General features: G+C 40.1%; 1 protein-coding gene across 1 annotated transcript in view; it reads right to left on the minus strand.

Annotated features, from left to right (window-relative positions):
- Positions 1 to 15,872, minus strand: part of LOC128057632 (ATP-binding cassette sub-family C member 4-like) — a 200,875-nt gene that overhangs the window by 108,912 nt on the left and 76,091 nt on the right. The window contains 4 exon segments of the mRNA XM_052650093.1: positions 7,482 to 7,576; positions 7,956 to 7,993; positions 10,364 to 10,504; positions 11,825 to 12,025. Coding sequence (XP_052506053.1) covers positions 7,482 to 7,576; positions 7,956 to 7,993; positions 10,364 to 10,504; positions 11,825 to 12,025 — 475 coding nt within the window.

Below are 15,872 nucleotides of genomic sequence, written 5' to 3' on the forward strand. Positions count from 1 at the left end.
TTGATATCTATAGGACATTTCACCCCAAAACAATGACTTTCACCTTTTTCTCAAATGCACACGGACCCTTCTCCAGGATAGATCACATCCTGGGCCATAAATGTAGCCTTGGTAAATTGAAAAAAAAAAAAAAAATGAAATCATTCCAATTATCTTTTCTGATCACAATGCAGTAAGATTAGATATCAACTACAGGAAAATAAAGACTATTAAAAATACAAACATAAGGAGGCTAAACAACACACTTCTGAAAAACCAACAAATCAGAAGAAAGCACAAAAGAAATCAAACTATGCATAGAAACAAATGACAATGAAAACATGAAAACCCAAAACATCTGAGACTCTGTAAAATCAGTGCTAAAGGGAAGGTTCATAGCAATACAAGCTTACCTCAAGAAACAAGAGAAAAATCAAATAAATAACCTAACTCTACACCTAAAGCAACTAGAAAAGGAAGAAATAAAGAACCCCAGGGTTAGTAGAAGGAAAGCAATCATAAAAATTAGGGCAGAAATTAATGAGAAAGAAACAAAGGAGACATGGCAAAAATCAACAAAGCTAAAAGCTGGTTCTTTGAGAAGATAAATAAAATAGACAAACCATTAGCCATACTCATCAAGAAAAAAAGGGAGAAGATTCAAATCAACTAAATTAGAAATGAAAATGGAGAAATCACAACAGACAACACAGAAATACAAAGGATCATAAGAGACTGCTATCAGCAACTATATGCCCAAAAAAAGGACAACTTGGAAGAAATGGACAAATTCCTAGAAAAGTATAACTTTCCAAACTGAACCAGGAAGAAATAGAAAATCTTTTTTTTTTTAAGTATTTATTTATTTTTGGGTGCACTGGGTCTTCATTGTTGCAAGCAGGCTTTCTCTAGCTGCAGTGAGTAGAGGCTACTCTCTAGTTGCAGTGTGCAGACTTATTGCGGTGGCTTCTCTTGTTACAGAGTACGGGCTCTAGGGCACAAGGGCTTCAGTAGTTGCTGCACGTGGGTTCGGTAGATGCAGCTCCCGGCCTCTAGAGCACAGACTCAAGTGTTCTAGCACCGGGTCTTAGTTGCTCCATGGCATATGGAATCTTCCCCGACCTGGGATCGAACCCGTGTCCCCTGCATTGGCAGGAGGATTCTTAACCACTGGACCACCAGGGAAGTCCAGGAAGAAATAGAAAATCTTAACAGACCCATCACAAGCTTGGAAATTGAACCTGTAATAGAAATCTTCCAGCAAACAAAAGCCCAGGACCAGACGGCTTCACAGCTGAATTCTACCAAAAATTTAGAGAAGAGCTAGCACCTATCCTACTCAAACTCTTCCAGAAAATTGCAGAGGAAGGTAAACTCCCAAACTCATTCTATGAGGCCGCCATCACCCTAATACCAAAACCTGACAAAGATGCCACAAAAAAGAAAACTACAGGCCAATATCACTGATAAACATAGATGCAAAAATCCTTAACAAAATTCTAGCAAACAAAATCCAACAACATATTAAAAAGATCATACATCATGACCAGGTGGGCTTTATCCCAGGGATACAAGGATTCTTTAATATCCACAAATCAATCAATGTGATACACCACATTAACAAATTGAAAGATAAAAACCATATGATTATCTCAATAGATGCAGAGAAAGCCTTTGACAAAATTCAACATCCATTTATGATAAAAACTCTCTGGAAAGCAGGCATAGAAGGAACATACCTCAACATAATAAAAGCCATATACGACAAACCCACAGCAAACATTATCCTCAATGGTGAAAAACTGACAGCATTTCCCCTAAAGTCAGAAATAAGACAAGGGTGCCCACTCTCACCACTACTATTAAACAGCACTCAGAGAAGAAAAAGAAATAAAAGGAATCCAGATTGGAAAAGAAGTAAAACTCTCACTGTTTGCAGATGACATGTCCCTCTACATATAAAACCCTAAAGACACCACCAGAAAATTACAAGAGCTAATCAATGAATATAGTAAAGTTTCAGGATATAAAATTAACACACGTTGCATTCCTATACACTAACAATGAGAAAACAGAAAGAGAAATTAAAGAAACAATTCCATTCACCATTGCAATGAAACAGATAAAATACTTAGGAATAAATCTATATAAAGAAACAAAAGACCTATATATAGAAAACTATAAAACACTGATGAAAGAAATCAAAGATGATACAAATAGAGGGAGAAATATACCATGTTCATGGATTGGAAGAATCGATATAGTAAGAATGAGTACACTACCCAAAGCAATCTATAGATTCAACACAATCCCTATCAAGCTACCAATGGTATTTTCCAGAGCACCAGAACAAATAATTTTACAATGTGTACGGAAATACAAAATAACCTTGTAGAGCCAAAGCAATCTTGAGAAAGAAGAATGGAACTGGAGGAGTCAACCTGCCTGACTTCAGGCTCTACTACAAAGCCACAGTCATCAAAACAGTATGGTACTGGCACAAAGACAGAAATATAGATCAATAGAACAAAATAGAAAGCCCAGAGATAAATCCACACACCTACGGACACCTTATCTTTGACAAAGGAAGCAAGAATATACAGTGGAGAAAAGACAATCTCTTTAACAAGTGGTGCTGGGAAAACTGGTCAACCACTTGTAAAAGAATGAACTAGAATACTTTCAAACACCATACACAAAAATAAACTCAAAATGGATTAAAGATCTAAATGTAAGATCAGAAACTATAAAACTCCTAGAGGAGAACATAGGCAAAACACTCTCTGACATAAATCACAGCAGGATCCTCTATGACCCACCTCCCAGAGTAATGGAAATAAAAGCAAAAATAAACAAATGGGACCTAATTAAACTTAAAAGCTTTTGCACAACAAAGGAAACTATAAGCAAGGTGAAAAGACAGCCTTCAAATGGGAGAAAATAATAGCAAATAAAGCAACTGACAAAGAATTAATCTCAAAAATATACAAGCAGTTCCTGCAGTTCAATTCCAGAAAAATAAATGACTCAATCAAAAAAATGGCCCAAAGAACTAAACAGACATTTCTCCAGAGAAGACATACAGATGGCTAACAGATGCATGGAAAGATGCTCAACATCACTCATTATCAGAGAAATGCAAATCAAAACCACAATGAGGTACCATTTCACACCAGTCAGAATGGCTGCTATCCAAAAGTCTACAAATAATAAATGCTGGAGAGGGTGTGGAGAAAAAGGGACCCTCTTACACTGTTGGTGGGAATGCAAACTAGTACAGCCACTATGGAGAACAGTGTGGAGATTCCTTAAAAAACTGGAAATAGAACTGCCATATGACCCAGCAATCCCAGTGCCGGGCATACACACTGAGGAAACCAGAATCGAAAGACACATGTGTACCCCAATGTTCATTGCAGCACTGTTTACAATAGCTAGGACATGGAAGCAACCTGGATGTCCATTGGCAGATGAACAGATAAGAAAGCTGTGGCACATATACATAATGGAATATTACTCAGCTGTTAAAAAGAATGTATTTGAATCAGTTCTAATGAGGTGGATGAAACTGGAGCCTGTTATACAGAGTGAAGTGAGCTAGAAAGAAAAACACAAATACAGTATATTAACGCATATATATGGAATTTAGAAAGTGGTAATGATGACCCTATATGCGAGACAGCAAAAAAGACGCAGATGTATAGAACAGTGTTTTGGACTCTATGGGAGAAGGCGAGGGTGGGGTGATTTGAGAATAGCATTGAAACATGTATATTATCATATGTGAAACATCTCACCAGTCCAGGTTTGACACATGAGACAGGGTGCTCAGTGCTGGTATACTGGGATGACCCTGAGGGATGGGATGGGGAGGAAAGTGGGAGGGGTGTTCAGGATGGAGAACACATGTACACCCATGGCTGATTCATGTCAATGTATCACAAAAACCACTACAATATTGTAAAGTAATTAGCCTCCAATTAAAATAAATTAATTTTAAAAAAGAAACACAAAGCATTTGGAAATGAACACAATAACCTAAATTTAACTTTATTAATGATATAAATGAGTACCTGCTATGCATACAAAAATGAAAATAGCCCTCCTAACATCTCTTGAATTCACAATGCCAAAGAGAGTGGAGAAACCTCTGTAATATACATTCCATCAAATATTTTGTTTTCCTCTTTAGCTGATGAATCATTGTAATTTCAGCTTTGAAAGCTGTTCAAGTTCCTGAATTCCATCAATAGGCATTTGCCTTAGGCTACTGGGCTTCCCTGGTGGTTCAGATGGTAAAGAATCTGCCTGCAGTGCATTGCAACCCTGGTTCGATCCCTGGGCCAGGAAGATCCCCTGGAGTAGGAAATCACACCCCACTCAAGTATTCATGCCTGAGAAATTCCATGGACAGAGGAATCTGGCGGGCTACAGGCAATGGGGTCACAAAGTCAGACACAACTGAATGACTAACACACCATCCTATATGAATATATAACATAAGTCCATCTTTCTTTCTTTATCTTACCATAGTTCCTCAATTCAGAAAGTAAACAACTAAGGGATTCACATTTCTTAGCAAGTGATCAACATAATAAATACCAATTTTCAATGAGTGGGTTCTAACAAAGATAACACACTCTACCTTTGTAGAAAGCTTGTATGAGGGTTTCCTATGAGAATATATAATATTTTAGGTGAGAATTTCCTTTAAAAAGTATATAACACTACATATATTCTAAGCACTCCTGTGAAAACACAGAGAGCTGTGTTAATATTGGCGTGGCAAGCCAGATATTAATCACATAGTTGAGGACACAATAACATTGTGATCTCAAGGGAAGAAAGAAAAGGAATTCTAATTTCTAGACACTGGATTTCTCCCTGCTTAACTTCTTTCTTAAGTAGTGAAGCCCAAGAGATGAGTGTGGTGAAGGGGAGTTTGCATACCTGCAAGGGAATAACACTTTTATGTGGGACACTTTCTGCCAAAGGATTTCATTCAGGATCAATAAAAGCCATGGTTTATTCAGAAAGAATTGAAACAATCCAAACAACAGGGTGGGATCCGTTTCTAATCCCCTTGCCCATTCATGTAATGATGTAGGCTTTAGCTAAAGCAATCTATTAGAATAGACAGTAGTACATATTTCAAGTGTCTGATTTTCTCAATATGCAATCCTGGTTTAACTACCAAAATCCAGTACAGAGCAAATTAAGAGTCTTCATGCACCCACTTTCATCAGAGCAGAAAAAGAAATAAAAGGAATCCAAATTGGAAAAGAAGAAGTAAAACTCTCACTGTTTGCAGATGACATGATCCTCTACATGGAAAACCCTAAAGACTCCACCAGAAAATTAGTAGAGCTCATCAATGAATATAGTAAAGTTGCAGGATATAAAATCAACACACAGAAATCCCTTGCATTCCTATACACTAATAATGAGAAAGTAGAAAAAGAAATTAAGGAAACAATTCCATTCACCATTGCAATGAAAAGAATAAAATACTTAGGAATATATCTACCTAAAGAAACTAAAGACCTATATATAGAAAACTATAAAACACTGATGAAAGAAATCAAAGAGGACACTAATAGATGGAGAAATATACCATGTTCATGGATCGGAAGAATCAATATAGTGAAAATGAGTATACTACCCAAAGCAATCAACAGATTCAATGCAATCCCTATCAGGCTACCAGCCATATTTTTCATAGAATTAGAACAAATAATTTCAAGATTTGTATGGAAATACAAAAAACCTAGAATAGCCAAAGCAATCTTGAGAAAGAAGAATGGAACTGGAGGAATCAACTTGCCTGACTTCAGGCTCTACTACAAAGCCACAGTCATCAAAACAGTATGGTACTGGCACAAAGACAGACATATAGATCAATGGAACAAAATAGAAAGCCCAGAGATAAATCCACAAACATATGGACACCTTATCTTTCACAAAGGAGGCAAGAATATACAATGGAGTAAAGACAATCTCTTTAACAAGTGGTGCTGGGAAAACTGGTCAACCACTGGTAAAAGAATGAAACTAGATCACTTTCTAACACCGCACACAAAAATAAACTCAAAATGGATTAAAGATCTAAATGTAAGATCAGAAACTATAAAACTCCTAGAGGAGAACATAGGCAAAACACTCTCAGACATAAATCACAGCAGGATCCTCTATGATCCACCTCCCAGAATACTGGAAATAAAAGCAAAAATAAACAAATGGGATCTAATTAAAATTAAAAGCTTCTGAACAACAAAGGAAAATATCAGCAAGGTGAAAAGACAGCCTTCTGAATGGGAGAAAATAATAGCAAATGAAGCAACTGACAAACAACTAATCTCAAAAATATACAAGCAACTTATGCAGCTCAACTCCAGAAAAATAAACGACCCAATCAAAAAATGGGCCAAAGAACTAAATAGACATTTCTCCAAAGAAGACATACGGATGGCTAGCAAACACATGAAAAGATGCTCAACAACACTCATTATTAGAGAAATGCAAATCAAAACCACAATGAGGTACCACTTCACACCAGTCAGAATGGCTGCGATCCAAAAATCTGCAAGCAATAAATGCTGGAGAGGGTGTGGAGAAAAGGGAACCCTCCTACACTGTTGGTGGGAATGCAAACTAGTACAGCCACTATGGAAAACAGTGTGGAGATTCCTTAAAAAATTGCAAATAGAGCTGCTTTATGACCCAGCAATCCCACTGCTGGGCATACACACCGAGGAAACCAGAATTGAAAGAGACACATGTACCCCAATGTTCATCGCAGCACTGTTTATAATAGCCAGAACATGGAAACAACCTAGATGTCCATCAGCAGATGAATGGATAAGAAAGCTGTGGTACATATACACAATGGAGTATTACTCAGCCGTTAAAAAGAATTCATTTGAATCAGTTCTGATGAGATGGATGAAACTGGAGCCGATTATACAGAGTGAAGTAAGCCAGAAAGAAAAACACCAATACAGTATACTAACACATATATATGGAATTTAGAAAGATGGCAATGACGACCCTGTATGCAAGACAGGAAAAAAGACACAGATGTGTATAATGGACTTTTGGACTCAGAGGGAGAGGGAGAGGGTGGGATGATTTGGGAGAATGGCATTCTAACATGTATACTATCATGTAAGAATTGAATCGCCAGTCTATGTCTGACGCAGGATACAGCATGCTTGGGGCTGGTGCATGGGGATGACCCACAGAGATGTTATGGGGAGGGAGGTGGGAGGGGGTTCATGTTTGGGAACACATGTAAGAATTAAACATTTTAAAATTAAAAAATAAATAAATAAATAAAAGTGAAAAATAAAATAAAATACTCATTCTAATTAATTCACAGAGTAAATGCAACGCAGACTCTTCATCTGTTAAGACATTACTGAATTACTCCTGGGAGCTCTAGTTGTTCACACAGGCTCCTAGTAAACACCTCAGACTCTCGTGTAGCAGACCAGATGATTTACCTGAGTGAACTGTTAAGTACCAGCCAGAATCAGGTATTTCAACTACCCTTCCTTTTCCATATGCCATGGCATATAGGGTACTCTGTCTATTTGCCCTAGGGAAAAGAGAAGACAAAAAAAAAAATATTACACTCTAGATAGAATTTAGGGAAACAACAGAAAAATTAACCTCTATTTAGGAGAGGTGTTTTACGGTAGAAAATGGTTCCCAGCTCACTAGGCCCTGTGTCTGTCTACCTTATAAAAAATCCATTTGAATCACAACTTTCAGCTCTCAAGAATGTGAGGAAGCTGCTGAGGGTCAAATACGGGGATAGTCTCACTCCACCAGCCAGAAATTTACTTCTTTTTCAGAGAAACTATGTGAGAATCAGAAGAGGAGGCTGAACAAGCCCCAACTATCCCCTCTGCTATGGGAAAATGAGGCTTCAAGTAGACTTCACAGCCCTTTGGGTCAGACTAGGAATCACTCACCAGTATGCAAGCCACCAATCCTGCAGGACGTAGGAAACCTGGAGCAGGAAATGACAGTCATTCAGACACTGACATCACTGAGCCTCACACCCTGCTTACTAGGTTGGGAGATGGAAAGGCTCCAGAATGTGGAGACAGTCCTTCCAGGTCAGGTCTGCACCAAGTCCACACCCCAGATGACCACAGGTCAGGGGAGGGTGTGCTACATTTTAATATCTTTACAAGACATTCTTTTTCTTCCTAGAAGCTCTCTGTTATGTACAAACAACACCTCACCTCAATAAGTAAGCCTCACTTATTTTCCTCACAGATTGCATTCAGTGCAAATCAAAATTGATTGCAAAGCATAATAAAAACAGTATAAAAGTCAGGACTTTTCAAAGAAAAAAAAAATTGATAGAAACTGTGATGATGCTAAAGCCTTGACTGTGTGGATCACAGTCAGTTCAGTTCATTCACTCAGTCGTGTCCGACTCTTTGCGACCCCATGAATCGCAGCACACCAGGCCTCCCTGTCCATCACCAACTCCTGGAGTTCACTCAGACTTACGTCCATCGAGTCAGTGATGCCATCCAGCCATCTATCCTCGGTCGTCCCCCTCTTCTCCTGCCCCCAATCCCTCCCAGCATCAGAGTCGTTTCCAATGAGTCAACTCTTCACATGAGGAGGCCAAACTACTGGAGTTTCAGCTTTAACATCATTCCTTCCAAAGAAATCCAGGGTTGATCTCCTTCAGAATGGACGGGTTGGATCTCCTTGCAGTCCAAAGGACTCTCAAGAGTCTTATCCAACACCACAGTTCAAAAGCATCAATTCTTTGGTGCTCAGCCTTCTTCACAGTCCAACTCTCACATCCATACATGACTACTGGAAAAACCACAGCCTTGACTAGATGGACCTTAGTTGGCAAAGTAATGTCTGCTTTTGAATATGCTATTTAGGTTGGTCATAACTTTTCTTCCAAGGAGTAAGCATCTTTTAATTTCATGGCTGCAATCACCACCTGCAGTGATTTTGGAGCCCAAAAAAATGAAGTCTGACACTGTTTCCACCATTTCTCCATCTATTTCCCATGGAGTGATGGGACCGGATGCCATGATCTTCGTTTTCTGAATGTTGAGCTTTAAGCCAACTGTTTCACTCTCCTCTTTTACTTTCATCAAGAGGCTTTTTAGTTCCTCTTCACTTTCTGTCATACGGGTGGTGTCATCTGCATATCTGAGGTTATTGATACTTCTCCCGGCAATCTTGATTCCAGCTTGTGCTTCTTCCAGCCCAACGTTCCTCATGATGTACTCTGCATATAAGTTAAATAAGCAGCGTGGATCACAATAAACTGTGGAAAATTCTGAAAGAGATGGGAATATCAGACCACCTGACCTGTCTCCTGAGAAATCTGTATGCAGGTCAGGAAGGAACAGTTAGAACTGGACATGGAACAACAGACTGGTTCCAAATAGGAAAAGGAGTATGTCAAGGCTGTATACTGTCACCCTGCTTATTTAACCAAGGCTATGGTTTTTCCTGTGGTCATGTATGGATGTGAGAGTTGGACTATGAAGAAGGCTGAGCACCAAAGAATTGATGCTTTTGAACTGTGGTGTTGGAGAAGACTCTTGAGAGTCCCTTGGACTGTAAGGAGATCCAACCAGTCCATTCTGAAGGAGATCAGCCCTGGGATTTCCTTGGAAGGAACGATGTTAAAGCTGAAACTCCAATACTTTGGCCACCTCATGCAAAGAGTTGAGTCATTGGAAAAGACTCTGATGCTGGGAGGGATTGGGGGCAGGAGGAGAAGGGGACGACAGAGGATGAGATGGCTAGATGGTATCACTGACTTGATGGACATGAGTCTGAGTGAACTCCGGGAGTTGGTGATGGACAGGGAGGCCTGGCGTGCTGCGATTCATGGGGTCGCAAAGAGTCAGACATGACTGAGCGATTGAACTGATCTGAACTGTGATGATCAAGTTTCTGTGTCAGCTTGGCCAGGCCAGTCTCTAGTGGTTCAACCAAACCCTCGTCTAGATGTTGCTATGAAGGTATTCAATGGATGTGATTCACATTATCCTTAGAACTGAAGTAGAGGACATCACCCTCAATACTGTGGTGGCCTCGTCCAGTCAGTAAAGGACTGAAGAGCAAAACCTGAGGCTTCTTGGAGGAGGAAGAAATTTTGCCTCAAGACTGCAGGGTCAGCTCCTGCCTGAGGTTCCATCCTGTAGGCCTGCTTTTCTGGTTTCACATTCACCAGGTAGACTGCACAAGCTCATGAGCCAGTTCTCTGAAATAAACCTCTTACTATATATATTAAAAATGTTAATATTAATAAATTAAATAAATACAGTATAGATAATATGTAAATACCAAGAAGAGGGCACAAGCCAAAATAAATGTTCTTATTTACCTGAGCTGCGATGTTCACTAAAATAAGGAAAATGATGATAAACCAGTGAGCACCGGCTGTGAAGTAATTCTCATAGGTCTTAAAACCAACTCTTCCAACCGAACAGCCCTCCAGTGGAAATGTAACCTGGATGGTCTCAGTCTGGGAGGGAGAACAGCAGTGAAAACAAAATTTTAAGTAAGGAACCCCCAAATTTCAAGTTTACTATGCCCTCCACTGCAAAGCTGTGAGGAAACAGACACATCTCATATGCTTGTAGGAGTGCAGGATGGTCCATTTCGTACAGAAAAGGGTGTGCAAATGTCTAGCCAGACCACATATCCATTTACCCTTGGACTCAGCCATCCTATTTTCAGAAATCTATTCATTTCCACGAAATTATTCACTTGTTGGGTGGCTTTGCTTAAAGTCAATCATGACTCAGCACAAGCACAACTACCTGATTCAAGTACAAATGCAGAAGCTTCTTCCAAAATAATACACAAAGTGATATGGCACTAACATATCCCTCTAAATGACTTGTATCACTTCCAGTGATAGAAACGTAAAACATACTTGGTGCTCAAAATCCTAGACAAATAGAGCAAAATAAGTTCACACAGGAAGTTGAAATAATGTGAGTCTGGACAGCACAGAACAGCATATGACCCAAATCTATTTAATTCCTGAATTTCAGGGAGTGACTCCTGAGTGTAGAATGTGAGGGACTAATCTGAATATTTATCAGAATCATCCAGGTTCCTATGTCTGGATATTGTGGGCTTGGATACCAAGGAGTACCCGTGTATATTTTTAAGAGAGAGCTAGTGCTTTTCTCCATTTCTGTCTGTAGGACCTAGAATGCATTATAGAGTCACATGAGCCAAAGATATACTCAACTCTATGCTGACCACTGGACATTCAAGGTGAATAAGATGTGGCTGTAGGTCTCAAAGGGTAATAAAAAAGGAAGACAAGAACTAACTCTAAAGTGTCTGGCCTACAACAAACTATCTAACAAAGGGGCAAAATATTACCATCAATCACCTGCAGTGCCAGAACATTCCAACATATAGGAAAAGTAGCCAATTTAATGTGGTCACAGAAAGACTCAGTCAAAGGGGCTCTTCACATTAAAGCTCTAGATGCATAAGGGAAGTTGGGAGCCACCAGAGTGAGTAGGATGTAACTATGGTAAACTGATGAGTTCTCATATCAGCGTGAGCCACAAACAGCTGGAAATTCATAGCAGTGCACCCACTACTGAGCTCCATATGATTCTTCATCCTACACCCAAAGGAGAACACCAAGCAGGCTTGCTCCCTTCATGCTTTTCTAATTCTACCAATTCCGTGGAATGAGGCTTGGAATCTTAGGATCTACTTTGGGATAAACAAAGATGTCATGAGAGAAGCAGACTGAAGGTCCACGAGGCCACCAAGAGCAGACAGACAAGGGCATGTCGCAGGATGAGAAACTCACATCTTGGTCCTCTGGAGCTGCATCTTTCAAAGAGGGTCTGGAAGACGGTTGAGACTGAACCGAAGACTCGGAGATCAGAGTGAGTGTTCCTGGACCTGGAGATAGTTCAGCCTCCTCTGTCTCCTCCCATAAAATAATATCTTCAAAATCTATCCCAAATTTTGAAAACTCAGCAAAAGTCCCCTTTTCCATAACTTTGCCCTAAAATAAAGAATTTGAGAGGAATTCATTTACATTTTATAATATTAATCCAATCTACATACTAATTAAGAAAAGTTAACTAGTTTTAAATTATTATTTTCCTACGAAAATTATCTCTAGGTTTGGAATTCTGGTGAAAAAATCTAGTTCAGTTCAGTTCAGTCACTCAGTCACATCTGACTCTTTGCACCTCAGGGACTACAACACCCCAGGCCTCCCTGTCCATCACCAACTCCCAGAGCTTGCTCAAACTCATGTCTATCAAGTCAGTGATGCCATCCAACCATCTCATCCTCTGTCATCCCCTTCTGCCTTCAATCTTTCCCAGCATCACGGTCTTTTCAAACGAGTCAGCTCTTCGCATCAGGTGGCCAAAGTATTGGGGTTTCAGCTTCAGCATCAGTCCTTCCAATGAATATTCAGGACTGATTTCCTTCAGGATTGACTGGTTTGATCTCATTGCAGTCCAAGGGACTCTCAAGGCTCTTCTCCAATACCACAGTTCAAAAGCATCAATTCTTCAGTGTTCAGCTTTCCTTATGGTCCAACTCTCACATCCATACATGACTACTCGAAAAATCATAGCTTTGACTTGTTGGACCTTTGTTGGCAAAGTAATGTCTCTGCTTTTTAATATGTTGTCTAGGTTGGTCACAGCTTTTCTTCCAAAGAGCAAAATAAGCATGGTGTTCACTGTCAAACCCTATGCTAGGTGCTGGGAGATAGGAAAGAAATGTATGTTCATGTTTTAAAAATGGAGGCCATTGACATAACTACCATGGGAACTCAGGGATGCTAAAACTACAGATGTGGGTAGAAGTATCAGTACAGTATTTTTGGGCAACATGGAAATTGAGAGAAGCATCATGTTAAAATGCAAGCAAACAGTTAATTGGGGAAGATATTCCAGGAAAGAAATTTAAGGCTGACCCAGACGTGGCAACAAGCACATCTCCAGAGGTAATGGTCTCTCATCAAATCTTCACAGACCATTGTTATAGTATCATGTGCTATAGGCATGTAGAAACCAGCCCTAGACAGAGAACCCATGAGCTTTATCTTCATGGTCTTTACCACTTCCCCACAAATGCAGGAAGTTCCCAACTGAAAATTCAATATTATAGCTGCCAAAGTATTTAAACAAAGAGGCCATGAGACTGAGGTGGCTCTAAATCCTTGACCTCCCATGCCAGCAAACCAACACCTAAGAACCAATGCACTCAGACCTAACAAAAAAAAAAAAATTTTTAATAAAAACTGCAGAACAACCAGTCACAAGCAGTCAACCAGGTATCCTCTACTTAGGCAACTGTTTAAGCTACGGTCAGTCTAATCATTTTCTTTGAACACATGTGACACATCATTGCAGTTTCCCTCCTTTTGTTGTTGTTCCATTGCTCAGTCATGTCCAACTCTCTGCGACCCCATGGACTGCAGCACACCAGGCTTCCCTGTTCCTCACTATCTCCAAGTTTGCTCAGACTCATGTCCATTGAGTCAGTGATGCCATCCAACCATCTCATCCTCCTCCCTCTCTTACAAAGTCCTATAAAATAATGTGCAGATATCTTCACTATATTCTGACCCCACGAAATAAGGCTCAGCTAATTCGCTCAGTGTCAAACAAAATATAGGGAAAAATCACAGGATGCAAAACTAAACAGAGGAGGGCATCTCTGGTTAAGGCAGGTCAGATGGAAGAAGGTGCCCCAGGACCCTAGCTAGGACCTCTTTCACCCTATCTCCTGAGGTGGTCCATTTTGAGAAACTCAACTAAGCATTTGGGTACTGTCTATACTACAGAATTAGAAAATTATTCAGGGTATACTGTGCCTTGTTCCACTTGGGAGGCAAAATTCAAGGACTTTATTTAATGAAATTACCATTTTCTACATAGTACCTATAAGACACACAAGGAAACAAGTAGTGGTACAAGGATAGCAACTTCACTGAGCAGTCAAGCACAGACAACTCTGAGGGGATGAGAGGGCAGCCATCCCCTTTCTGCTGTTAGAGAGGAACCAGACAAACAGTAAGGATAGACCCCAACTCATCCAGGGGTGCTCACACTTGGATAAATAGTTGTTCTGATAGCACTAAAATTGGGGGTAGTATCCTCAAAAGAAGCAATAAGGGACCCTAAAAGATCTAGGGACAAACTAAATAGGTTACTCTGTCTCCCACTGATCCTGTGCTAATAATACTGTCATCGTTGGGGTTTTACACACTAGTATCACCCTCTTCCAACATGAAATTAACTGCTATCAAATCTGAGAAACCTGAACTCCCCATTCCTGAAAGAGGACATGAGACAGTTGACATGAGATATTTCTTCTAGAGAAGCAGAGGTTCTGCATTTAATAATTTTTCTCAGGACAGAAGTTCATTTGATAAATGAGGGATCTGACCAACCTTGACAGCATATTAAAAAGCAGAGACATGACTTTGCCGATGAAGGTCTGTATAGTCAAAGCTATGTTTTTTCCAGTAGTCATGTATGGTTGTGAGAGTTGGACCATAAAGAAAGCTGAGCACCAAAAAATTGATACTTTTGAACTGTGGTGTTGGAGAAGACTCTTGAGAGTCCCTTGGACTGCAAGAAGATCCAACCAGTCCATCCTAAAGGAGATCAGTCCTGGGTGTTCATTGGAAGGACTGATGTTGAAGCTGAAACTCCAATACTTTGGCCAACTTATACAAAGAACTGACTCCTTGGAAAGACACTGATGCTGGGAAAGATTGAAGGCAGGATGAGAATAGGACAACAGAGGATGAGATGGCTGGATGGCATCACCGACTCAATGGACATGGCTTTGAGTAGACTCTGGGAGTTGGCAATGGGCAGGGAGGCCTGAATGTGTCCCTGGGTCAGCCTCCTATTCCCCTGTCCTTTGTCACTAATGGTAGCTTCAAGATGCGAGAAATAGAAGATTAAAAACAGAGGGGAAGCATACATAAGGATGTGATTACTGGCTAGCTTGCTCTCTCCTCTTTTGATCCTGCCTCATCTCATTCCAGTCACCTCTAACTACCCCCTCCCTCTTCTCTTCTCCATGTAACTCAGTGAACCTCTATGGGTGACCCTCAATGTGGAGAAACCTTTCATCTTTAACCTAGATGCTTTATCATCAGTGCTGTATAGATGGAGAAATCCTGAGGCTAGGGTAAAAATAAAACTGAAAACCAGAAACAGGAGGCTTAAGTCCTAATCCTTAGAACATCAGAGAAATCCTGAATCCAGGGAACATTAATCAATAGGAGCTCATCAAACACCTCCATACCTACACTGAAACCAAGCACCACCCAAGGGCCAACAAGTTTCAGAGCAAGACATACCACACAAATTCTCCAGCAACACAGGAACACACCCCTGAGCTTCAATATACAGGCAGCTCAAAACTACTCTAAAACCATTGACGTCTCACAACCCATTACTGGACAATTCATAGCACTCCAGAGAGAAGAAACACAGCTCCACCCACCAGAACTCCAACACAAGCCTCCCTAACCAAGAAACCTTGACAAGCCACTGATACAACCCCACCCACAGAGAGGAAACTCCATAGTAAAGAGAACAGGCCACCCCAAACGCAGCAATATAACCAAGATGAAGAAACAGAGGAATACCCAACAGGTAAAGGAACAGGAGAAATGCCTACCAAACCAAACCAAAGAGGAGGAGATAGGGAATCTACCTGAGAAAGAATTCCGAATATTGATAGTGAAAATGATCCAAAATCTTGAAATCAAAATGGAATCACAGATAAATAGCCTGGAGACAAGGATTGAGAAGATGCAAGAAAGGTTTAACAAGGACCTAGAAGAAATAAAAAAGAGTCAATATATA

Source organism: Budorcas taxicolor, chromosome 12 (assembly GCF_023091745.1).
Source record: "Budorcas taxicolor isolate Tak-1 chromosome 12, Takin1.1, whole genome shotgun sequence".
Taxonomy (NCBI): domain Eukaryota; kingdom Metazoa; phylum Chordata; class Mammalia; order Artiodactyla; family Bovidae; genus Budorcas; species Budorcas taxicolor.